This window comes from Furipterus horrens, unplaced genomic scaffold, assembly GCF_987537825.1.
Source record: "Furipterus horrens unplaced genomic scaffold, mFurHor1.1.pri manual_scaffold_6, whole genome shotgun sequence".
NCBI lineage: Eukaryota > Metazoa > Chordata > Mammalia > Chiroptera > Furipteridae > Furipterus > Furipterus horrens.
The window spans coordinates 183,997,963-184,025,711 of NW_028327176.1; the positions used below are offsets into that span (position 1 = coordinate 183,997,963).

Below are 27,749 nucleotides of genomic sequence, written 5' to 3' on the forward strand. Positions count from 1 at the left end.
GAAAAAGAAGAACAATTAAATCTCTTGAGAGAGATCGTCTGATAACTTACTTTTTGAATCACTGGAGATTATGTATGTGAAAGTACATTGGGAATGATGATACCCTATAGAAATATCACATTGCAGAGCTACTGCTATGTGTAACAACAATCTGCATATTATACTGGCCCGGAGCCTTTCTGAAACTTTTATACTGGGATTAGTGTCAACATAAAGAAATTATAGAATAGAAAGATGAAAAGTCACTTGTGGGTGCTTTGAAAATTAGGATAGATCTCAAAAAACATACATGAACCAGGATGTACATGAATAACATAAAAACCTTTAAAAGAGCTTTAGGAGAATTGATGCCTTGTAATGTAAAGAGAATTATACATTTGTAATAATAACAAACATAAATGTTTTTTGCTTTTTGAATCTATTCCTGCCCATAAAATTTACATTTTCTGAAGGAACCTCTGTGGATCTGGCTATAACACTAATCACTCACTTATATCTTTGCTTCTATTTGAAGATTAAAGCATTTCACATTAAACTTGGTAACTTTTATCTCTAAAGAAGGGTACATTTCCTCTTTTTCTTTTACATCTTGAAGTCACTTGCTATAAATCTATGTAAATCAGATATAATGACAATTAACTAAGAACTTCAAGTTCTATTCATTCTGATTGCTCAGCCCTACATACAAGCCCTATAAAATGATGGGCTTTGAAGTGCTGGTCAGGGTGGAGTGAAAAGCCACTGCTGGTGACAATACTCAACCCGCAGCCAGTACCAAGTTCTAGTTCAGCTCTAAGGACAGAGTACTGGTGGAACCCAAGAAAAGTTTCTCAGTCACTTGGTAAGTGCAGAAATCGCTCAAATTCACATTTATGAATAAATTTTTCTAATTTCTTTTGGTTAAAAGATGCTTCCCTTCCTTTCTCTTTTACTCAATACTCTTTCTTAAAGTAATGCATTCAAATAAGCTTTTTTGGGTTTTTTTTCTTTTTTTTCTTTTTTTTTTTTTGCTTGTATACAAATGTTTGTCTGAAGGGTTCAGTAGATACATTTGTATTTGAAGCTTTCAACTTTTCCTTTTTTTGTATGTCATATGTTGTATGAATCTAGAAAGCATTTATTTTTCTCTTTATTTTAAGATTAAATGCCTTAATTTTTATTGACAGAAAGAGAAACAGTCCTTGAGATCTTACATTTCTACCTAAAAATTAGATATAAATATAACACATGCGAGAATTAGATGTAAAAAACACAAGCCTTGGTTTTAATATATTTTTCTTTTATGGCAACAACTATTATAATAACTATATGTGGCTTGATGATTTGATGGTATTAATTTTCAATATTAATCGAGTTAAGTTGTTCAACCCAGGCATAAGAAAATAAGGTTCCAGTAATATCTACAATTAAAAGTCAAAAAAGAAATGTATATACAAAACAATTTTTATATATTCATATATATACATAATACACATATTATTAAATAGATGATACCCCCAGTATATATTAATCAGAAGCTAAAATTTAGCATGGAAGAAACAGTTGTTTGAAACTGTTAGAAAGGATAGCAAACTCGGATGTCACATCTCTGTTAGGAGCGCATGGTTCCTAGGATTATTTCAAACACTGTAAGAGTGTGCATTCAATATATACTGATGCTCAGGCCTACTATGTGCCTGCCAGTAAGGGTGCAGCTATTGAAAAGCATCCTCATTTTCCCTTAAGTTCCTTTCATTGAGAGAAATCTTCTTGACTAAAAAAGTTAATATTGCAGTATAACTTAATTTATAAGGTTAAAATTATTTTCCACACTCTGCAAGAACCTTCAAAAACTTCTGCAAGACACAGAGAATTACTGCGTATATTCTTGAAAATCATAATAACCCTTACACATAAAGATATGTGTGCCCCTGTGTTTACTGCAGTATTATTTACAATGCTCATATACGGAAACATCTTGTGTGTCTCTGGATGAATGCCTGGATAAAGAAGCAGTGGTACATATGCACAGTGGAATACTACTCAGCCATTAAAAATGATGAAATATTGCCATTTTTAGACAACATGCAGAGATCCTGACAGCATCATGCTAAGTAAAATAAATCAGACCAAAAAGTCCAGAACCACACCGTGTCTCTCACATCTGGGATATAAAACACAAAGCCACAAATGAACAAACACATTTAAAAAAGCAAACAAACTCACAGATGCAGACGACAGTATGGTGGGTTACCAGGGGCACGTGGGGTCAGGGGAAGATGGAGAGGGTAAAGGAAGTCAATTACATGGTGATGGATGGAGACGGGGCTTTGAGTGGTGAACACGCAGTGTAATATACGGGTGATATAGTAAACCATTGCACACCTGAAACTTACATAATGTTACTAAGAAATGTTACCTCAGTAATTTTTTTGAAAAGAAGAATTACCTGGTGGTGACTTCTGTGGTTGTAAAATCTGATGCGACTCTCCTTTTCAATGCACAGAGATGGAAAACGAAAAGAAGTCCCAGCTCCTCCTGCTCCTGCTGCTCTTCAGCACACTGGTGTCCCAAACCATGGCATTGCGTCTTCTCCAAGAAGAAGATCTGAGGTAAGTTTCCTTGCAGTTCAGACAGCTGAACACTCCGTCTTCATCTAAAAGAGAACCACCCCCCACTCTGGACACCGTCAGTCTGTTCTCTGTATCTATGAATCTGTTACTGTTTTGTTTGTTCGTTTATTTTGTTTCTTAGAGTCCACATATAAGGTTAAACCATATGGTACTTGTCATTCTCTGACTGCAATATATAAGGGTCAATTTTAAATTTTAAAAATTTCCCTATGTTTTTGCACATCTCAATTTTTTTAATTGCATATTATTTATTTAAATGTTTGGTTGATATGCTAACCAGAATTTTTAACATAATTTTAACATGATTATTCTTTTGTACATCCCTTACTAAAATTATATTAATACATAAGATTAGAAACCAGAAGGCCCATAAAATTTATTGAATTTGAGTGACTATTCAGCGATGGAAAGATTCTCTGGGATTGATCAATACAGAGAAACGTATCATACCAAGAATCTCTGAAGTTAAGTTTCAGGACTTAGAGGAGAAAATAGTACTTGCGGACTGTTTCGGCCAAATGATACAAATCTTTAACAAATACAGAAAGGGTTCCAAGTTGTCATATCAAATATTACCTTTTTTCAAAGTTTCATTTTGTATAAAATTTTTTCTCCTTCACAAAGTGATGATACTAGCAAGGAAGTATACACTGTTCAATGCTCTGATGGAATTGAACTGAGTAGCTTTTATGCTTGGCACATACAGCTTATAAAAGTTGTATGGCACGTATTATATGGGATAGGCAAAACTTAACAGTGTATATTCTCATAAACCATAGAAGCCTTAATCAACTACACATCCCATATTTTAAGTTGTTGATACTTTTCAAGATTTGGAGTGTCTTATTTCAGGTTAAGTACAAATATGTTATCTTCTGAGAAAAAGTTATTATGCTTCAGTGACAGAACAGTATTTGAAGGAGCAATTAAACTTAATCAAGTTTCATTAAAAGCAGACCCTGACCTCTTACAAAAGGCATTAGCTGAAAATAGCAGGTGAGTTTATTTTAACGGAGTCGCATTCTGAAAATGGGTTTTTGGAATATACGTGTTTCATTGTCATGTCTCCATGAAGCTGTTTCCACAATGTGACATCAGGTGTGCACATGCCAGGGCCCCATCCAGCCCGGCACATTGCCACCTGTGCAGCTGTGCCTGATGTGCTTCGTGTAGAGAGGCCGTATGCGCCGGCGTGAACTGAACATGCTCTTGAATTCAGCTCCACAAAAGGCCAACAGGAGAAGTTGCACCAAGTCTGATAAAACTATAGCTTTCGGGATTCCAGGATAGAGGACTTTCTTGAGTGAGAGTTTTATGTCAAGGTCAAGAAAAGATGTCTAATAATCAAAGCTATTCATTCCAAGAGCCTTTTGTCAAGAGCAACATTCAAGTATAGCCAGAGTAGCTGCCCACTCAAAACAGAGTTTAATGGCTTCCTCATTAGGACAGAAAAGGTGGTTGATAGATATGAAGGTCATCTCTATATTAAGAGATTATTGGAAATATACCCTAAGAAACCCAAATCAATCACCAATTTAGAAGAACGTATGCACCCCTATGTTCATAGCAGCACTATTTACAAAAGCCAAGTGATGAAAACAACCTAAATGTCCATCAGTAAATGAGTATATCCAAAAACTGTGGTTCATTTACATAATGGAATACTATGCAGCAGAGAAAAACAAGGAACTCCTTCCTTTTGCAACAGCGTGGATGGAACTGGAGAATATTGTGCTAGTGAAATAAGTCAGGCAGTGAAAGACAAATACCATATGATCTCACCTATAAGCGGAATCTAATGGACAAAGTAAACTAACACTAATGAACAAAATAGAATCACAGGCACAGAAACATGGAACAGAATGAAAGTGACCAGAAGGTGGGGGGAGGGGATAATTATGGAAAGAAGGGAAAGGACAACACAGAGAACATGTATGAATGACCCAGGGACACGGACAACAGGGTGGGAATTGACTGTGGGAGCCAGCAGATGGGCTGGGAGGAGGGCAAGAGGGAAAAGATTGGGAAACCACAATAGAATAGCATTTTTAAATGATTTTAAAAAAGAGATTATGATTCCAATTAAGTTTGGAGAAGAAATAGCAAAAGGCATAATATCATTTTCTTATATATATTTTAGGTAGAAGAATAAAACTGCACAGATTAATCAAAAACTGATCAATCAATTCACTAGAAACTGATTTAAATATATTATCTTTTTCTTGCCAATATGTCTTAGAGAAGAATTAGTTTTATAAATCCTATCAGGGGACATTTTTTAACATTGAGATATACTTCCAAAAACATTTTTTAACTTAACTAAATTTGGGGCTGCAAATATAGAATACATTTCGATATAAGTGACAGGAAAAACTCACTTTGGATATAATTTTGCATGAAAACTTCTATAATAAGTTGGTGAATTTCCTTGTTACTCATTAAGTCAAAGTAATATTTTACAAAATCGTTTTTAAAACAATGGCTAACCTTTCTTTTTGTTTTAAAAATGTCAGACATGTTGAGGGAGATTTCACCAGTTACTTTAATAGTGTCTTGAGTCATCGTTCTGCCAAAAAATACCTTGCAACCCTTATTGGAAAATGAGTGAGGTAAAGAGAACTTATTATTGTTTATTATTACTTATTATTGTTATCAAACACATTATTATTGTTTAATTTGGAATTATATTTTTTACCATTAATGATATTTACTTTGTTAAAAATTGATAACACTTCATAATGTTCAATTTAGTTAAATATGCCAAGCCCATGATTAGGAAATAATACCTTCTATTCTAAAATGCTCACTGGCTTCTGACACACTTATATATTTTTAGTAGCAATCACTTTTAAATTGGCAATGAACTTGAAGTAGACACAGTAAAAATAAATAACACATAGTATAAAATTAAGAGAATTTTAATGTTAACCAGAGTACTTGTTTTTTAACTTCCTGCTCAAACCAAGCATTGAAAGATTCTTTCTTTAAATGGGCAATAGCCGAACATCTAGGTGGTATCTTCATGTGGCATAGCTTCTAAAGAAGGATTTATTTATCACGAACTTTTCCTCCCTGAACACAACTTCAAATATTCCCGTTTTGATAAATTATTTGCTCTATAAATACAGAATGTGTTTTAAGACACTACCAGTAAGTGCCAAGATATGCTGGGTTATTTTTCACTCTCTGATCCTTAGCCTTGGGTGTATTTTAAATTAATTGTTATGATAGAAAACGAGTTGGGTATTAAAAATTATTTTTATATGAGTCCAAGAAAATTGAAACTTTGGTATAGTTATCACTTCTTGTTAAACTCATTGATTTTATTTTTCCCACATTTCTTAGCGATGGCATCATTGAAGACCAGGGACAAATCAAACGTCACTCAGATGGAATCTTTACTGACAGCTATTCACGCCATCGACTAAAAGAGGCTTTGAAGAGCTATTTGGACAAAGTTCTGGCTGACAAGAAAAAGTAAAGAAACACAAAACTTGCTAAAATGAGAAATTATAAATGATCTTAAGAATAGAAGCTACAGTACAGAGACTTACCTATATGTCTACCTTTTTATCAATCTATGCTCTGAAGAATAGTTCTCAACCTCGGCTGCCATTAGACTACCGAGCATGTATTGCAAGGAAGTTGGTACCTTTATGGATATGGTTCTAGCCATTGGTTTTCCCTAGGAGCGGCCTGGTTGATTCTGATGTGCCTCCAGGGTTAAAAATGATGACTGTGGGGGCACCTAGACTGAATTTGGAAACAGGTTTTATTAGAAGTGCTGATTTTTAAAACATATGAAGTGCAGTCAATTAGCAATTTGGTATCACATGGAACTCCCTTTATGTGCATTCCAAGTCCCCCCCCCCTTTTTTTTTAAACCAAATTAAGCTATGAGTTCTTATGTCTTCCCAGATTCAGTAAAACCTGTGACTCTCTGGGTCACATAGAGTTTGGAACACAATAACTGGAAAGTGAGGTGCTCTTTTTTAACTTGATTGTTTTTGTTTAGATAGTGAGTATTAAGGTCAACCCTGGTAGAATGAGGCCATACAAGATGCCTCTGTTTGCCCACCAGACTAAAACTGTGTAAGCATAATTTTAGACATTTAAAATGGAAGAATAATTCATAGGTAAGAAGTAAGAACTAACCGAAAGGATAACTATTTAGCCCTCCAGAGCACTTTAGAGGGCACAGGGAACAACACAGATCAAACAATATCATTTCTTTAGATACTTTCTCATCTAACACCTTAACATGCACACTTTTCTTTTTTCTTCTACAGAGCTAATAAGAAACCAAAATGATCATGAAAAGGGTCTTTGAAGAAAGCTGGTGACAACTTGCCAGTGGTGGGTATATCTCTGCATTTTTATCATCTTCTTATAGGAACCATCTAGTTACCTAAGTAGGTAAGAGTCGCTCGGTAAGAAGTAGACATTTCACAATGAATCCTCATGTAAGAAGCAGCAAAAATAAAATTTACTTTCTTTTACCTATAAAGTGAGTATAGGTACTGTGACTCCAAAAATATTCACTGTAAATTTTTTTTGAGTAGAAGAAACATAAATAGGATTTTCCTTTGTTAAGTCATAAGCTTGTTACTGCAATTGCCTTTATGTGTACAAGTCATATTTACTCCTGAGAGCATTCATGCATACATTAGCTCATAAAAATGTGTTTATAATACCTGGCAACTGCTTAAAGAACTTTTACATCTTCACTACTGAGGTTCACAAAATTTTTCTCTAAAGTCTACAGAGTAAATATTCTTGGTTTTGTGGTTTATATGGTTTCTTTCAACAATACTCATGTCTGCTATTGTAGTGGGAGTTTGCCACAAATTATATGTAAAATGAATGAAGTGGCTATGTTACAATAAAACTTGATCTGTGAAACATGAAGGTTAGCTAGACTACAACCCTGAATAGGTCAAGGAGATTAAACTAGGCCCAAGCTCAGACTGAGCGTAGTTCACTGCCTCACTTCAGTTCCCGGTTTTCCTGCGAGTCCTTACGAGCAGACAGGCTGTCCGAGAACACACTTGACTGCCCTTCACCTCTAAGGGACATACATGGTCAGGTGTGCTGCCACGTGCCCACTCACAATCCTAAATGGACATTTCAGGGCATGAGTCCCTTGGCGCAAAAAGGAATGATAATCTCACAGAGCTCTTGAAAAAGATATTTATAATAAGAAGTCTTCTCCTTTAAATTATATAGTACAGCTGGCACTAAAAGTTAAAAGAGGTTTAATTATTCTGTCTTTTCTAAACCCTAAGATTATTTATGAGATTCTGCACTTCATTCTTTTCTTTTTTGAATGGGTAGCTTTGGACAAAGTCTTTTGATTGGAAATTTTGTGAGTCCACCATCTGTGAAAATTACAAATGGGTAACTATTAGTAACCGATCAGGGAGCCCCTTCACATCCCAGTTCCCTTTCTGACAATCAGTCCTCTGGAGGATGCCCTCCTGGTATCACACAACATGATCTTCTGTCATGGGTAGTTGACAAGAGCCAAAGAGAAAGAGATGTTCAACAAGTAAGTGGTAAGTGAATGAAGTTAAGATGCTGTAATAAAAATATGTTTATGCTTATATATTATTTTTTCTTTTCCAGAATTCTTGAAACAAAATGATAGATGAAGTAACTATGTTTTGAGTTCTACATAAGTCATTCAAGAAAACATCTTCAATATCAAAACCAAATAAAATGCTATGTTGTTAATGTGTGAATTCTGTGCTTTATTTTAGGCTGATCTTATAACTGTGCTGCTTACATCGCAAATATTATTTGAGAGTTCTAAAAATTCATCTTTAAGTCATGAAAATTTTCTAGTTTCATATGCTGTGTATCTTTTATAACACCAATATATTTAATGATAAGGAAATAGTAGGCTAATTCCAGTTATATGAAGCCTTTTGGAGGGATAGTATAAAGCATATTGATGATTTTATTTACAGAGCTTCCTTAAATATCCAAGGTGACTCATGCCTATGTACCACAGAAATACCACCTAAGGAAATATATTCTTCATTGTCTGGACTCCTAAATGCACTATAAATGAGCTCAGATGAGAAATATTGCCATTCCTTGGTAAGAGCTGGATACTAACAAGGCATCAAGACTTAAGCAGACCTCACAAGAGATGGGTGATGATTAGAATTTCATGACACTATTACCAACAGTTCACTAAAATTATGTCTAGAAATATTTCCTCTCCTTGTTACTGTTTAATTGCAAATGCATATTACTTGTTAAAGAACTTGTCATAAAAACAAGTTCTACAGAATCCCATAAAAGTGTTTTAAATTAAAACAAAATTAGTCTTTTAAATTAGAAACAAAAACCCATATTTCACTCTTGTTTCCAAGGTAAACAGTACAATAACTTTACAAATGGATTCCCAAATAAAATAAATATGCTCTCTGACAAACAATAAGACTGATATTTAAAATACTAATATATTGGTAAAATTCTTACATATCCAAGACTTTCCCAGAGAATGATAAAAATGTACTAAGAGGAACAGTACTTAAAATGATATAACAGAGTAGAAGAATTGATTGAATCAATTTAGAAAATAAGCTAAATATATGCATATTAAATATATAGTAAATGTTGTAATTCAAATCAGGAGGTGAAATACTTAATAAGTGTGTGGAACCAATAATGTTTTGATCCTTGCCTCATACCATACAGAAAAATAATTTCCAGAGAGATTGAAGCATTAATGTACAAATTAAAAAATAAATAAGAAATCAGTTCATACTAACTTTATATAAAAATGATAAAAAAACACAAAACTTCATTACCTATTTTTCTAAGAGTTTATCCAAAATTACCTTTATGTTCTGCATTCGGAAGTCTTATGTGCTTTAGTTGGTCAAAGCAAAGCAACGCTTGCATTTAGTCTGACCCATATAAGACCTTGGAGAAGCACTTCATGAAAAGTAATGCTGGAGGGTGAAAGAGAGTGTGTTCCTCGATTCTGAACTCAAGGGATGTATTTGTCAATTTCTTCCTCCATTTGAATTGTTTTAAAATTCATACTAAAAACACATGCACACATACAACACACACACAAACACACAAACACACAAAGAATCTGTCCCTGACAAGGCACCTAAGATGGGAAAGACGCATATACTGTTGTTATCTGATCAAAGAAAATTTTTGAAGCAAAGGGTCATGTAGCCTTATCTTCTAAGAATTAGTCATATTTTTTAATGAAACATGAAGTAAATATTTGAGATTAATGTGAAAACTCTGGGGGAAAATTAAAAAATATTTTTGAACCTCATCACATATATCAACATTAGTTTATGCTGTGGCCCCATGTCACGGGCCTCTGATCCCCCCCACCTTCCATGACCCCATCCGCAACAACTGCCCCCGTGTATTCATATAGATCAACCTGCTCAGGAAGAAACAAAAATAGAAATATGCATGTCATATATAAAGTTATGGGTGATTGCTTTACTTATTTATAAAACCTTTAAAAAATTTTAACCTTTTTAAAAAACTTTAAAACAACACTCTTAATATTATTCTTAAATTATACTGAAGAATGATTTTAAAGTTTTAAATATGTCAAAATTTAGTCTTAACACACAGTATATACATTGCCAATGCTGACAGAATAATTTGCCTACAGAAACAAACAATGACTTCTTCATCACTATTAAAAGCATGGAAAGAATTAATTCACTGTCTTATATCTCTGCACTAGAAGATAGGCAGGTATTTGTGACTCAGTATAACCCATGTATTGACTAAAGGTACTTTTACACTCTGGTAAATACATCTCTTAAAAATGAACAGGCTTCTAACTCAATATATACTATGTGCAGGTTTTAGAAGTGAAAACAACAGTCTGTGTGTGACATTTGCAGGTGCTAAAAAAGGTACCGAAATACAAACACAATTTTCCCATTGGAGACGGAGGGCTTGCTGCTAAGATGGGCACATTATTTTTAGGATTTTCTTCTGAACTCTAGGCAAGCCTCCATGGTGACCCTGCCTTCTGAAAATTAGGTCTATCACTGAATTTAAGATAATCCACAATTGCAAAGCATTCATCTTCATAATATCACACATCATGAAAAAACAAACCACATAGGGAAAATGAAGGTATCTAGAGATATTGAGGAAGTCTTTATTCCAGTGCTCCTTACTCTTTCATTGTCTTCATGACCTTAATTTGCAAAAATCAATCTTGCCTCCCTGTCACCTTTCTCATCCACTCCATTCCAACAAGACTGTCTAACCCTCTATAACTAAAACAAACCAGCTGCAGCTTTTTGGCATTTTCTTCTCCATTTTGCATCTTCCATTTCCACATCCACCCAAATTCCAGTGATTCTACCAAGCTCACATTAAACCACATCCCTTCATGGAGGGACTGCAGTGAGCCCTCTTCTTGCAGCTGGTATAACCCTTGTTTAATGCACCAGTCAGTGCACACATATACTGTTCTGTGCTCTTGGTCATGTTTTGAGTTTCTCACAACTTTTTGGTACATCTCCTGAGAATAGCAATCACAACGTTCCCTCAAAGCATTAAAACTGTGCTCTAGAAGCTAGTATTCTACTAATGAAAGGAGTGATTTGAAGGAATGTTATAATTTATTGTCCATGCTTAGATGAGAAACAAACAAAAATATTTGTGGGTCATTTTAGTACAGATAGTTACTAAATAGAGATTTTGATGCTTTTCAAAATTTACACTCCAATGTTAAAGACTAATTTCTTCATCCAAAAGTAGAAGACCAGCTGAGGTTCACTAAAGAAGTGCTGTCCTTGCTAATCATTTTTAGTTTAAAATTTATTTTAAGTATACCTTGTACTCCCTGCCAGGACTACAGAACACACGTATGGGCTTTTACTTGTTGAAAAATGTTCTGTTGACTTTCTTTTCAAAAAATTACCTAAAAATAAGAAGGAATCTTTTTTTCTTCATCCTCCCTGTTAAGGAAACAGAGCTGTTGGTTATTGTGTGAGCAGTTAGTTGGCCTGTAGTCCCACTCGGATTTCTCCTTTCTGATTTCAGTGGTATCAAACAAAAGCAAGCACTGGGCAGGCTGAGTATTCTCTTTGATAAGCAAAACGGAGCCTGGTCTTGTACAATTGTGTGCCTGTGATCGCAGACACCCTCAAATAAGAGCGAGGGGCATGGGTTTGTAGAGAGGCTTTGAATTTCCTGATTTCAAGTCGCACTTCTAATGCTTAAGGCAATTGGAATTCTCTTTCTGGTCCTTTCAAAGACTATTATAAACCGCTACTATCTACCTGCTTTTCAGACTTAAATCTCTTGAAGGTTTTCTCTTTTCCTTTGAGAGGAGGCAAACAGCTCTATTGTCGCACGCAGCCCCCGCACAGCACTGTGGGGATGGCCATTCCTTCTTCTGGAAGAATTGCATTGTCATTTGATCTGCCCAAGATTTGAGATGTTATATTTGTAATCTCAACTTCCAGGAGCCAGCAAATACAATAAAATAACTCAGATGAAGGCAGCCACAGGGATACGGGCTATGACATTTACTATATCATTTAATTATATAGAGAAACAAATGTTCATAGATTAAGTTGAGATTTTACCCATACACACATGCAGATATGAAAAAAAATCTTCACATTCCCCTTCACATCATATCTTTGCTCCTGCCTCTGTCTTTGTTTTTGTCATTTCTCTACCACTAACTTGGAAATCACACAGTGCCCTAGGGTTCTGTCCTGATCCTTCTTCTCATCTGTCTCTATACTTTCTCATTAAGCAACTTAACCTATTAAGCCCTGAGACTTCCTTTACCTTACTCACTCAAGTTGTTGTGATGCATCTCCTATTCACACCTTGTATTTATATCGCGATTTATGTGTCTTGCCATCTACTGTTTACTAGGCGACTTAGAGAGCTTAAAATTGCACATGGCCATGACTTCCTCTCTCCACCAAACCTCACCCAGAATTCACTCAGTTCATTCTCCTGTAGTTTCCATTATAGTGGGGGTACCATAACCCACCCAGCACAAGCTAGAAGTGTGAGAAACCACCTGAACTTCTTGCCTACATCCCCCATAGCCAACCGTCCCCCTCCCCATTCACGGATATATTCAGCCACCATTATACATATTGTCACCTGCACTACTCTCTGAGAGGGGTTGCTGGGAAAACCCACCCAGGGCCAAGGTTAAAACAACCCCTATCCACACATACTCACTACCACCCAATAAGGTTGTCTTGACATTTTCTTCATTATTTTACAAGGTTATTGTGTAATGTATTCAAGTCTTACAACCATTAGCTATAAAGCTTGCTGATGTAGTTTGAATGAAATAGTGCAGTTTGAGTTTAGGCCTCTGTACCAAGGGTTGGAAATACACGTAAGTGTGTGATTCACAAGTTAGATGTGGGTTTTAGAAGACCAGTGAGCTATTCTTGCCTAGAGTGTTCCAGACACTGGCCACCTGGCCAACCCAACCACTGAATGTCCAAATACCCTCAAACGAATGAACATCCCAGACCCTGCATGCCTACACCCAACAAAGAGTAGAACTCTATCCGGCTGTTTTTTTTTATTTTTTTTTTTTTTAAAGAATGGGGGATGGCTGACCCTTGAGCACACACACTAGAGCTAGGAAGACTCTGTGGCACCTTCTTAAAGACGTTGTGCACCAGGCAGAACACCAAGCTTTCAGGGGAACAGTTGGTATTTAGAGCATGCTCAGCACTCAGCTCTGCCCAGTCACTATCCCTAGACCCTCCCCCCTTTATTGAACTCAGCCTGGAACTGAAGCCCCTTTTTAACTAATGCATCTCCACTTTTGCTGCCGGTTATTGAGAGGCAGCATTACATTTCCTTGTATTTTCCTCATATTCATATTTGGGGTTCAAACCCAATAGAGCTGAAATGGGTACAATTTCAGCCTTCCACATGCTCTTCAAAACAGCTTCTGAGAACCCACTGAAGCAGGCACTGTGCTTGCACATGTCACACTGAGGGTGCAGGAAACGTAGTGTGTTATAGTAACAGTGTGCTCCGTGCTATGCTAGGGAGATGCTGAGCTCAAAGCAGGGCAGGTAGACCAGACTTAAAAGGAGAATGGCTTGAGATCTTTCTGGAAAAGTGTCCTGTCAGCTGAGACCTGAAGGAAAAGGAGAGAGTGGAGTGGGTGCTCCTGGCAGGAGAAAATGGTGTGTGAGAAAAACCAGAGGTAGTACAGAATTCAGTACTTCTAAGGAATTGAAAGTTGCTTCCCATGGTTTAGGAAAGGATTATGGTGGGACGCAGTGGGGTCAACAAGGAGTCTCTGATGAGAGCAGTGTGGGCCTGGCTTGAAAGCTTGATGCTGGGTCAGGACAAGTTTAAGAGCAAAGAGAAACCTAGAAAGGTTCAAAACAAGGGAGTGACATGATCATAGGTATGTTCAGGGAAGATGACTTTGGCGGATTGTGAAGAAGAGATTGGAAGGAAAAGGCTGGAGGAAAGGGACCACGAGGAGATGCTGAAGTAGCTCAGAGGAGGGACAATGGAGACCTGGCCCACTTCAGGGAGTCTTCAGTGTGTCATCCAGGGAACTTAAAACCTCACATTTCCTTTTTTGTACTCAAATGATGGAAATTCCCTTGCATATAGAGATAAACGTAATTGTCAGAGGGTATTGGTGTCTGTGCCTAAACACACAGATAAATCCAAAACTGATTCCCTCCCCAAGACAAATGCCAAGAACAGCCCTTCCTGTGGATGGAGGAAGAAAGAAGCACTCTGTGCTTTTCTATCTAACACTTAATCAGAACTAGTGTGATAAAGTAACTGGCAGGGATTAGATCTCTTTCTCTCTCCTCTCTCCTCTCTCTCTCTCTCTCTCTCTCTCTCTCTCTCTCTCTCTTTCTCTGCTTTTTTGGAGTAAAAACTATTTCCAAACAAATGTAAATCGTTGGGCTTAACCAGATGCTAATACCATCAATACACATTAATCCAGTGTCTGTGTGAAACCTACAGGATCACAGCAGCAAGGTAATGTTACCTTCTTCCCCTCTCTTCTTTGTCACTTTGATTTCACATCCCATTCTCCATTCCGTGAGGTGGGAATTTGCCGGCTTTACAATCCAGCAAAAAGTCAGTGAACTTGGAGAGAGAAAGAAGTCTCCCAATCCCAGTTAGGCTGCTCACTCAAAGTCAGTTGACTCATGTGAATATTGAATTGCTATAATTTCTCAAAACAAAGCTGCAGGACTAAGTTTTCTTCCATATTTTCTAGCCAAAAGTCATGGTTTAATGAGCCACATAGAATATCAGTCTCCCAGACTGGTAAGGACAGTGAAATGAGTACAAATACAGGATATCTGCCTATGCCCCCAACCTCACTGAAAACCCATGCTCTTTTTTCTGTTATATTTTTCTGCCTCTCATTCAACGTCAGAGTTTCTGTAAATCTCAACGAACTTACTTTGCGGTTGCTGTTCTTCAAATAAATGGCTTCACGGAGAACTGGGTGACAAGGAACTATGAATATAACAATTCCACATGAGAATCATGTTTGTAATAACCAGGTAAGAAAAATTCTTGGCCCTGACCGGTGTGGCTCTGGCTCTGTGCGTTGGGAATCATCCCGCGAACTGAAAGGTCACCAATTACGTTCCTGATCAGAATATATGCCTGGGGCGTGGACCAGGTCCTCAGTTGTGGGCCTGTGAGAGGCAACAAAGAGATGTTCCTCTTGCACATCGATGTTTCACTCCCACTCTTTCTCCCACCCTTCCCCTCTCTATAAAAAAGTAAATAAAATCTTCTTAAAAATTCATGTAGTTAAGGTGCAGGAAGTCTGGCTTAAGAGAGAGCTGTCAACAGAGAAACAAATGTCCATAATTTTGAAATTTAATTTATTTTATTTTTCTTGTAATTGTATCAGAAAGTAAGATCGGGCATAGCCAGACATTCTTTTACTGGATGAGTCTGACTTTAAATAAAGCAAAGAGGTACTAAACTTTTGTAGTAAAAGGAAGAAAGAGGCTTTCAGGCGTTCTCCTTTGAAGAACTTGAAACCAATGTAAAAGAAGGCATACACTGGGGCCTCCCTCTAGCTGCCATCTTGTGTCTCCGTGGGTGCGCACTTATTTTCAGCTGGTCTGCCAAAGACCCCCATGAGTACCAACCATAGGCCCCTGCACCGCCCCGTTTTCTCTTGAACAAGATGAAAGAAACTATCATGAACCAAGAGAAGCTCGCCAAACTTCAGGCACAAGTGCGCACTGGTGGGAAAGGCACCGCTGGTAGGAAGAAGAAGGTGGTTCACAGAACAGCTACAGCAGATGATAAAAAACTTCGGTTCTCCTTAAAGAAGTTGGGGGTGAACCACACCTCTGGCATTGAAGAGGTAAATACGTTCACACACCAAGGACAGTGACCCACTTTAACCGCCCTGAAGTCCGGGCACCCCCGGCAGCGAACACGATCACCATGACAGGCCACGCCGAGACCAAGCAGCTGACAGACACGCTGCCCAGCATCGTAATCCAGCTTGGTGCCGACAGTCTGACCCGTTTAAGGAGACTGGCTGAAGCTCTGCCCAGACAATCTGTGGATGGAAAAGCATCACTTGCTACAGGAGAGGATGATGATGATGAAGTTCCGGATCTTGTGGAGAATTTTGATGAGGCTTCCAAGAATGAAGCAAACTGAATTGAGCCAACTTCTGAAGAAGATAAACTTGAAGAAGTTACTGGGACCTTCTATTTTATATTACGACTGCTTTTTCAAATTTTGTTTATGGATCTGATAATATCTAGGTCTCTAATATTTTTAAGCCCTAGCCCTTTGGACACTGCAGCTTTTTTCAGTTTTTGCTGATACACAAATCTTTCTTTGCAGCAAATTAAGCTGAAGAAGCCTGGGAATAAAGTTTGAAACCAAGATTAATAAAGTTCTTTGCCTAGTATACTTTTCTTTTATTTCATTGACAATGATTTGTATACAGAAAGCAAAGTTGTCTGTAGAAATCTAATCATGGCATTATAATATGACAGATAATCTTTGATGGAATTTTATTATTAAAAGTTTGACAACAACAACAAAAAAATGCTTGCACTGGAAGTTAAACAAAATAAATAAAAGTAAAGATGGCATTTTATTTTCTTGCCCATGAAGTTGTTCATGTGGCTGTATTTCTTACCTTAAACTCAGGTTAAATGTAAGCTAAGTTACATTAAGTTAAAAGCTCACAAATAGAAATGGTGTTCATCAAAGCACAGAACACTTTCCAGGTTTTCCAACAAGTTCTCTGCAATCCCCTGACAAGTGACTGAATGGAGATGTTCCATAGCTCGTGTGGTGGTAGGTGTGTGTTCAGACATAGAGGAGAAATACAACAATTCTGCATAGTGCAAACATTTATAAAAATGATGAGCATAACTTTGGAAAAAGAAGAACAATTAAATCTCTTGAGAGAGATCGTCTGATAACTTACTTTTTGAATCACTGGAGATTATGTATGTGAAAGTACATTGGGAATGATGATACCCTATAGAAATATCACATTGCAGCGCTACTGCTATGTGTAACAACAATCTGCATATTATACTGGCCCGGAGCCTTTCTGAAACTTTTATACTGGGATTAGTGTCAACATAAAGAAATTATAGAATAGAAAGATGAAAAGTCACTTGTGGGTGCTTTGAAAATTAGGATAGATCTCAAAAAACATACATGAACCAGGATGTACATGAATAACATAAAAACCTTTAAAAGAGCTTTAGGAGAATTGATGCCTTGTAATGTAAAGAGAATTATACATTTGTAATAATAACAAACATAAATGTTTTTTGCTTTTTGAATCTATTCCTGCCCATAAAATTTACATTTTCTGAAGGAACCTCTGTGGATCTGGCTATAACACTAATCACTCACTTATATCTTTGCTTCTATTTGAAGATTAAAGCATTTCACATTAAACTTGGTAACTTTTATCTCTAAAGAAGGGTACATTTCCTCTTTTTCTTTTACATCTTGAAGTCACTTGCTATAAATCTATGTAAATCAGATATAATGACAATTAACTAAGAACTTCAAGTTCTATTCATTCTGATTGCTCAGCCCTACATACAAGCCCTATAAAATGATGGGCTTTGAAGTGCTGGTCAGGGTGGAGTGAAAAGCCGCTGCTGGTGACAATACTCAACCCGCAGCCAGTACCAAGTTCTAGTTCAGCTCTAAGGACAGAGTACTGGTGGAGCCCAAGAAAAGTTTCTCAGTCACTTGGTAAGTGCAGAAATCGCTCAAATTCACATTTATGAATAAATTTTTCTAATTTCTTTTGGTTAAAAGATGCTTCCCTTCCTTTCTCTTTTACTCATTAAAGTAATGCATTCAAATAAGCTTTTTTGGGATTTTTTTTTTTTTTTTTTTTTTTTGCTTGTATACAAATGTTTGTCTGAAGGGTTCAGTACATACATTTGTATTTGAAGCTTTCAACTTTTCCTTTTTTTGTATGTCATATGTTGTATGAATCTAGAAAGCATTTATTTTTCTCTTTATTTTAAGATTAAATGCCTTAATTTTTATTGACAGAAAGAGAAACAGTCCTTGAGATCTTACATTTCTACCTAAAAATTAGATATAAATATAACACATGCAAGAATTAGATGTAAAAGACACAAGGCTTGGTTTTAATATATTTTTCTTTTATGGCAACAACTATTATAATAACTATATGTGGCTTGATGATTTGATGGTATTAATTTTCAATATTAATCGAGTTAAGTTGTTCAACCCAGGCATAAGAAAATAAGGTTCCAGTAATATCTACAATTAAAAGCCAAAAAAGAAATGTATATACAAAACAATTTTTATATATTCATATATATACATAATACACATATTATTAAATAGATGATACCCCCAGTATATATTAATCAGATGCTAAAATTTAGCATGGAAGAAACAGTTGTTTGAAACTGTTAGAAAGGATAGCAAACTCGGATGTCACATCTCTGTTAGAAGCGCATGGTTCCTAGGATTATTTCCAACACTGTAAGAGTGTGCATTCAATATATATTGATGCTCAGGCCTACTATGTGCCTGCCAGTAAGGGTGCAGCTATTGAAAAGCATCCTCATTTTCCCTTAAGTTCCTTTCATTGAGAGAAATCTTCTTGACTAAAAAAGTTAATATTGCAGTATAACAATTTATAAGGTGAAAATTATTTTCCACACTCTGCAAGGACCTTCAAAAACTTCTGCAAGACACAGAGAATTACTGGGTATATTCCTGAAAATCATACTAACCCTTACTCATAAAGATATGTGTGCCCCTGTGTTTACTGCAGTATTATTTACAATGCTCATATACGGAAACATCTTGTGTGTCTCTGGATGAATGCCTGGATAAAGAAGCAGTGGTACATATGCACAGTGGAATACTACTCACTACTCAGCCATTAAAAATGATGAAATATTGCCATTTTTTGACAACATGCAGAGATCCTGACAGCATCATGCTAAGTAAAATAAATCAGACCAAAAAGTCCAGAACCACACCGTGTCTCTCACATCTGGGATATAAAACACAAAGCCACAAATGAACAAACACATTTAAAAAAGCAAACAAACTCACAGATGCAGACGACAGTATGGTGGGTTACCAGAGGGGGCGTGGGGTCAGGGGAAGATGGAGAGGGTAAAGGAAGTCAAATACATGGTGATGGACGGAGACGGGGCTTTGAGTGGTGAACACGCAGTGTAATATACAGGTGATATAGTAAACCATTGCACACCTGAAATTTACATAATGTTACTACGAAATGTTACCTCAGTAATTTTTTTGAAAAGAAGAATTACCTGGTGGTGACTTCTGTGGTTGTAAAATCTGATGCGACTCTCCTTTTCAATGCACAGAGATGGAAAACGAAAAGAAGTCCCAGCTCCTCCTGCTCCTGCTGCTCTTCAGCACACTGGTGTCCCAAACCATGGCATTGCGTCTTCTCCAAGAAGAAGATCTGAGGTAAGTTTCCTTGCAGTTTAGACAGCTGAACACTCCGTCTTCATCTAAAAGAGAACTCTGTTCTCTGTATCTATGAATCTGTTACTGTTTTGTTTGTTCGTTTATTTTGTTTCTTAGAGTCCACATATAAGGTTAAACCATATGGTACTTGTCATTCTCTGACTGCAATATATAAGGGTCAATTTTAAATTTTAAAAATTTCCCTATGTTTTTGCACATCTCAATTTTTTTAATTGCATATTATTTATTTAAATGTTTGGTTGATATGCTAACCAGAATTTTTAACATAATTTTAACATGATTATTCTTTTGTACATCCCTTACTAAAATTATATTAATACACAAGATTAGAAACCAGAAGGCCCATAAAATTTATTGAATTTGAGTGACTATTCAGCGATGGGAAGATTCTCTGGGCTTGATCAATACAGAGAAATATATCATACCAAGAAGAATCTTTGAAGTCAAGTTTCAGGACTTAGAGGAAAAAATAGTACTTGCGGACTGTTTCGGCCAAATGATACAAATCTTTAACAAATACAGAAAGGGTTCCAAGTTGTCATATCAAATATTACCTTTTTTCAAAGTTTCATTTTGTATAAAATTTTTTCTCCTTCACAAAGTGATGATACTAGCAAGGAAGTATACACTGTTCAATGCTCTGATGGAATTGAACTGAGTAGCTTTTATGCTCGGCACATACAGCTTATAAAAGTTGTGTAGCACGTATTATATGGGATTAGCAAAACTTTACAATGTATAGTCTCATAAAGCATAGATATCATTGTCAGTTACACTTTGCATATTTTTAATTGGTTGGTAATTTTCAAAATTTTGAGTTTCATATTTCAAATGATTATAAAAACGTGTTATCTTCTGAGAAAAAGTTATTATGCTTCAGTGACAGAACACTATTTGAAGGAGCAATTAAACTTAATCAAGTTTCATTAAAAGCAGACCCTGACCTCTTACAAAAGGCATTAGCTGAAAATAGCAGGTGAGTTTATTTTAACGGAGTCGCATTCTGAAAATGGGTTTTTGGAATATACGTGTTTCGCTGTCATGTCTCCATGAAGCTGTTTCCATAACGTGACATCAGGTGTGCACATGCCAGGGCCCCGTCCAGCCTGGCGCATTGCCACCTGTGCAGCTGTGCCTGATGTGCTTCGTGTAGAGAGGCCGTACACACCAGGGTGAACTGAACGTGCTCTTGAATTCAGCTCCACAAAATGCCAACAGGAGAAGTTGCACCAAGTCTAATAAAACTTCAGCCTTTAGCATTCCAGGATAGAGGACTTTCTTGAGTGAGAGTTTTATGTCAAGGTCAAGAAAAGATGTCTAATAATCAAAGCTATTCATTCCAAGAGCCTTTTGTCAAGAGCAATATTCAAGTATAGCCAAAGTAGCTGCCCACTCAAAACAGAGTATAACATCGTCCTCATTAGGACAGAAAAGGCGGTTGATAGATATGAAGGTCATCTCTATATTAAGAGATTATTGGGAATATACCCTAAGAATCCCAAATAAATCACCAATGCAGAATAACCTACAGACCCCTATGTTCTTAGCAGCGCTATTTACAATAGCCAAGTGCTGGAAATAGCCTAAGTGCCCATCTGTAGATGAGTGGATCCCAAATCTGTGGTACATTTATGCAATGGAATACTATGCAGCAGAAAGAAAGAAGGAACTCCTTCTTTTTGCAACAGCGTGGATGGAACTGGAGAATATTGTGCTAGTGAAATAAGCCAGGCAGTGAAAGACAAATACCATATGATCTCACCTATAAGAGGAATCTAATGGACAAAATAAACTAACACTAATGAACAAAATAGAATCACAGGCACGAAAACATGGAACAGACTGAAAGTGACCAGAAGGTGGGGGGAGGGGATAATTATGGAAAGAAAGGAAAGGACAACACAGAGAACATGTATGAATGACCCAGGGACACGGACAACAGGGTGGGAATTGACTGTGGGAGCCAGCAGAGGGGCTGGGAGGAGGGCAAGAGGGAAAAAATTGGGAAACCACAATAGAATAGCATTTTTAAATGATTTTAAAAAAGAGATTATGACTCCAATTAAGTTTGGAAAAGAAATAGCAAAAGGCATAATAAAGTTTTTCTAAAATCAAGATAGTCTTTTCTTATATAAATTTTGATTCTAGGTAGAAGAATAAAACTGCATAGATCAATCAAAAATTAATTAATTAATTAACTAGAAACTAACTTAAATATATTATTTTTTCTTGTTGATATGTCTCAGAGAAGAATTAGTTTTATAAATTCTATCAGGGAATATTATTTAACATTGAAATATACTTCTAAAAAGATTTTTTATAACTTAGCAAAATTTTGGGCTTCAAATATAGAATATATTTTGATATAAGCAACAGAAAATATTTTTTATTAGGTTGTTAGAAAAACTCCTTTTGGATATAAGTTTACCTGAAAAGCTTCCATAATAAGCTGGTGAATTTCCTTGTTACTCATTGTCAAAATAATATTTCACAAAATCATTTTTTAAAACCATGGTTATATTTTCTTCCTTCTTTTAAAAATATCAGACATGTTGAGGAAGTTTTACCAGTTACTTTAAAGTGTCTTGATTCACCTTTCTGCCAGAAAAATACCTTGCGACCCTTATTGGAAAATGAGCAAGGTAAAGAGAATTTATTATTTTATCAAACATATTATGATTATTTAATTTGAAATTATAGTTTTAGTTAATAATTTATTTACATTGTTGAAAATTGATAACTCTTCATAATGTTCAATTTACTTAAATATGTCAAGCCCATGATTAGGAAATAAGACATTCTATTATTAAAATATTCTCTGGCTTCTGACACACTTATATTTTTTTAGTAGTAATCACTTTTAAATCGGCAATCAAATTGAAGTGGACACAGTAAAAAATCAGACATGGTATAAACTGAAGCAAATATGAAGGTTAACCAGAGTACTTGTTTGTTTTTAAATTTCCTGCTCAAACCAAGCACTGGAAGATTCTTTCTTTAAATGGCCAATAGATGAATATTTAGCTGGCACACTTCAGGTGGCATAGCTTCTAATGAAACATCTTTATAAAGAAGTTTCCCTCCCAGTGGCAGAACACAACTTCAGATATTCTCCCACCTACATATATTTTTATAAAGCATGTGCCCACTTAGTATAGAATGTGTCTTAAGGCGCTCCGAGAAAATGCCAAGATGGGTTGAAATAATCCTCCCTTCCCTAAGTTTAGGCTTCGGTGTATTTTTGATGTATTTTTGTGATAGAAAATGAGTTGGGTGTTGGAATTCTTTTTATTCTGACACCAAGAAATCTGGAGCTCTGGCATCTGTATCACATTTTTGATCAAATCCTTTGCTTTGCTTTTCCTAACATGTTCAGCGATGACATCGAAGAAGACCTGGGACCCATGAAACGCCAGCTGGACCCCATGCTCGCTGAAAACTGTTTCCAATTCCTAAAACAATTGCATCCGAAAAGACTCTTGAAATCACTTATTGGGAAGAAGTAAAGAAAAAAAAATTTTGCTAAAATGGGAAGTTATAAGTGGCTTTCCAAGTAGATGCTGCATATAGAGTTTTCCCTGTCTCTCTATCTCACTATCTATACTCTGAGGCAATGATTGTCAACCATGGCTGCAATTAGACTGGAGCATTTTAAAAATACTGATGTTTGGACCCTACTCCAAACTCATTGCCATGAAATTAGTGCCTCCCTGGTTATGGCTGGAGACACTGGTGTTTTTTAGAGCTCCCTGGTTGATTCTCTTGTGCTTCCAGGGTTAAACGTGACAACTCTAGCGACATCTAGGCTGAATCTGGAAGCAAATTTTATCAAAAATGCTAATATATAAAACATGTAAAGTGCAGTTAGTTAGCAATTTGGTATCACAGGAACTCCCATTATGTGCATTCCAAGTCCCTTATGTTACCAAATTAAGCTGTGAGTTCTTTTGTCTTCTCAGATTCTATAAAACCCATGTCTTACTGGGGTGTGTGCACATCGGAGCACAATAAATAGAAAGTGGGGTGCTCTCTATTTAATTTCAATTATTTTTGTTTAAATGGTGAGTGTTACTTACAGACAGTTCTGCTTGGGTGGGATCAGACAATATGACATCTTTGCCTTCTTGATTATAACTATATCAAGATAATTTAAGCTACTTTAAGTTATTACTCATTCATAGATAATAACTAATGTTAAAGATAATTAGTTAGCACCCAGAGAACATTATGGAGTACAGAAAATAGCATAGGTTACACATTATCATTTCTTTAGATGCTTTGTCACCTAAGAGCCTTAACATGTACAATTTTCTCTTTCTGGTCTGCAGTAAGAAGGAAATTTTTAAGGCATCAGGAAGACCATAAAAATATTCTTTTTGGAGCAAAGCTGATAGAAAGTTTTCAGTGGTAAGTATATCTGCATTCTTATCATGTTCTTGTAGGAATCATCTAGTCACCTGAGTAGGTAAGAGTCGCTTGGTAAGAAATATCTTAGACATTTCACAATGAAACCTCATGGAAGATGACACTCTAGTTGAAGTGAACCGCAGTTCAGCAAACAACTTAAAATGCTTCGTGCAGGGTTCTGATGGATACACATGCCATGAGTAAACAGTTTTGTATCTCCTAGTTTATTCAGATATTCCTGTCCTTCTGTTGAGATTAAGTCAGAAGAAACTAATTCACACCAATGAGAAGAACGGACTTTTTCTTTGAGAATCGAGCCAGGGTGGCTTTTATTAACTTAAGATTTTGTCCCATGATTGCCTGCTAGCATCTCATTTAATTTAAGTACAGAAAAAATGTCACCAAATCACAGCATGGCTTGTTATTGTGAAAATACAGGGCACCCTGGGTCTAATTGTATTCCTTAAAACCTAGCAAGCATCATGCAGCAAAAGTGAAATGGTAATCTCACTTCACTTCTTGAAAAATTGTTTATAAAAAGAAGTCCTCTCCATTAAGTTATATAGTACAGCAGAATCTAAAACAAAAAAGAAAATTATGTTGTTTTTCATAAATTGTAAGATTAATTATGCAAATTCATTTTCCATTCTTTTTGAATGGGTAGCTTTGGACAAATTATTTTAATACAAAATCTTGTGGGTCAACCATCCGTGAAAATTACAAATGGATAGTTATTAGTAACCAATCAGGGAGTCCCTTCACATCCCAGTTCCCTTTCTGGCAATTAGGCCTCTTGAAGATGCCCTCCTGGTATCACACAACATTATCTCCTGACCCAAGCTATTGACAAAGGCCGAAGAGAAATAGATGTATAACAAATAAGTGGATAAGTGAATAAAATTAAGATGGTATAAATAAAAATATTTCTGCTTACAAACAAATTCTTGCTTTTTCAGAATTCCAGAAGAAAAATGATTAGGTGAAATAGTTCTCTTTTGAGTTCTACAGAAGTAATTCAAGAAAACATCTTCAAATAAAATAAATGAAAAGCAAATAAAATGCTATTTTGTACATGTGATTTATTTCATTCTAATATAATAACAACGGTGCTCACATTACAAATAATATTTATGAATTCTTAAGTTGGTCTTTAATGTGAAAATATCACATGATGTGTATGTTTTCTGTTAAATATATTTAGTGATAATAAACACTAAGCTAACTACAATCATATGAGGCTTTTGGAAAATGTAGTAATAAAGTAAAATTGATGTGTTCATGTATAGAGCTTCCTTAACTATTCAGATAATAGAGCAGAGATATTCAGTGTGTGCAAATTTGAATGTTAGGCAAATAAAATCCTGTGCTAAATGAACTTCAAAGTGTCTAAGAGAAGAGCAACAAAGACAAAAAGTCATTCTTCAAAGAAAAATGTTTTAAATGTAGTGTGTCTTCACATTTATAGACAACCTTTATTTTCGATGGGTTTAAAAGTCTCTCAGATTTGGATCTCTAATTGTCAAAGGCTCTATCCTACTCTGCAGTGTCTCAGTGAAGGTGAATGGCCTCTCCATCTGACATTAGCCCTGGCCTTGAGGCTTGTGTTAAGTGTGTGTTGAATGTAAACTGAGGAGAACATTTGTTTTTCGGTGATACATATTGTTTTTTTGTAACAATTTAAATAATGCTTGGCTCATACCAGGTTCTATCAGTGAAAGTATATTTGGTGAAAGAACTGTTTCTCCAAAATGATTTTAAGAAATCACTGTAAAAGTGAAAGACATTTGATTATAATTGCAAACACATTCCAGGATTTTGATCCTTTTTTAGTAATGCCGCGGGTGCTCATTTTAGCGTTAAAGTTCCAGGCGTTTTGTTGATGTTTGAGGGAGGATTATGTTTGATTTTGTGTGAATCCTAAAATAACAGTGACTTAAATAAGAATATTTCTTCCTGTCATAGGCCAGAAGGAAAATGTCAACTGTTATTCTGGGGGTTCTGGTCCATGCAACCCTCAGAAACCCAAACCCCGGCCAGCTCATACCACATCTGCTAGGGTGCGGTCTTTATCTTCATGACCCAAAATTGCAGGTAGGGTTCTAGGCAACGGGATGCAAGAAGAGACGTGGAAAAGGGAAGCGAAATACATATGCTTGTTCTCTTTTCAATTGATATCTTATGCTAACACCCCCTTGACCAGAACACACTTTTATGATCACAGTCATTTGCAAAGGAGTCTGGAAATGTATTTTTTCATGTGCCAAGCTAAAAACTAGTGTTCCATTAATATAAACAAAGAGAAAGTAGATGTGTACATGGAGGTATTTTTTAAATGTTCATGTACGGGTCTTAAATTCTTACCAAAAAGACGTAAATAAATGGTAGAGAAAGTAAGACTCATAAAGACCATTAACACAAAATCAATATCACCACAGGGCCAAGCTTGTTCACTCTTATTTTCTGCAGTTAGAACACATGGCTAACCAGGGAGAAACTAGTCTAGAACTACCAGTAATTTTTAGTTATCAGTGGTAATCACCAATAATCACTAAATCTATGAGTTAGAACTATAAGTTGAGGGTATAGGGTGAGCGGGTGTGGGGAGTAAAAGGGGCCAAATATTTGGTGACTGAAGATGATCAGAATTTGGGTGGTGAACACACCCTGCAGTTTACAGATCAAGTATCATAGAAATGTGCACTTGAGAACTATATAATCTTATTAACCAATTTCACTTCAATACAGTTAATTTAAATAAATAAATCAATATAAAAACAGGTTATTTTACTTCACACATTTTCTATGAACTGAAAAGTTAGACCTTGAGACCTCACCAAATTAGTTCAGTAAGAATATTCCCTAGATGGCTGTGTGTACTTCCTATTGTATCTCATCAGACGGTACCTGCTCTTTGGTTGTTTTACTCCCTTTTACTGTGATAGTAAGATTGATATGTGAAGTCCCAGGCAAGACTACAGCATAGATAAATGCAATACTCAAATCCTCCCACAACCACATCAAAATTACAACTCAACCACAGAACGACCATCATTCAGCACTGCCTGAAATCAACCTGAACAGAAGTCCTAAAACTAAGGATATCAAGAACGAGGTGTATCGATACTGGTAGAAGTGCAGAGAAGCAAAACTAACTGGCCCTATGCCCACGTGTGGCAGGTAAAAGTTGGGAGGGATAGCTCAGCTGCAGAATTTCCCTCACCCTGAAGTGTGAGGGTTCCCAGTCCCACACCAGGTTCCTGCACCCAGGTTTCCAGAGGCAGGAAGAGAAGTCTCTGTAACTTACAGCTGTACAAACCAGCAGGGATTTTGGCTGAATGAGACAGAGGGCTTCTGGAGTCCCAGGCAGTACTGTTAAAGGAACAGGGCATTGACTTACTCAGACTTCCACCCTCTGAGCTCCAGCACCGGGCAGTAACTCAAAAGGCACCAGGGACATATGGGGAGGACGTACGTTGTCTGTTTTCAGGGTCAGAACTAGAGGGTCAGCTTTCTCCCAGACAGAAGTGCTGGCAGAGGCCACTGTTCCTTTGCTGAGCCCTCTCTCCACAGAGTTGGCACTCCAGTGCCATATCTTTGTCTCCACCAACCTGGCTCACACTGTTTGCATGGTCTAGGTGATTCCCAGCAATCCTGCCTCACCCAACCCACTGGCCTACCCAAGCTGTTTCTAGTGGATTTTCCATACAA

The 27,749-nt window shown here is 36.4% G+C and overlaps 1 protein-coding gene, 1 long non-coding RNA gene and 1 pseudogene across 2 annotated transcripts; all 3 read left to right on the forward strand.

Annotated features, from left to right (window-relative positions):
- The first annotated feature begins 706 nt into the window (after window positions 1-706).
- Window positions 707-8,345, forward strand: LOC150007976 (pituitary adenylate cyclase-activating polypeptide-like). The gene is made up of 5 exons (XM_090280698.1): window positions 707-841; window positions 2,486-2,591; window positions 5,958-6,089; window positions 6,902-6,968; window positions 8,238-8,345. The coding sequence occupies exons 2-4, from the start codon at window positions 2,488-2,490 to the stop codon at window positions 6,921-6,923; spliced, it is 258 nt and encodes an 85-aa protein (XP_090136824.1). The 5' UTR covers window positions 707-841; window positions 2,486-2,487; the 3' UTR covers window positions 6,924-6,968; window positions 8,238-8,345.
- Window positions 8,346-15,810: 7,465 nt separating this feature from the next.
- LOC150007977 (transcription factor BTF3 pseudogene) lies at window positions 15,811-16,298 on the forward strand (annotated as a pseudogene).
- A 1,429-nt stretch (window positions 16,299-17,727) lies between these two features.
- Window positions 17,728-25,100, forward strand: LOC150007978 (uncharacterized). The gene is made up of 5 exons (XR_016511662.1): window positions 17,728-17,873; window positions 19,508-19,613; window positions 23,011-23,136; window positions 23,963-24,041; window positions 24,998-25,100. It is a non-coding gene; the product is annotated as an uncharacterized LOC150007978 (long non-coding RNA).
- Window positions 25,101-27,749: the final 2,649 nt, after the last annotated feature.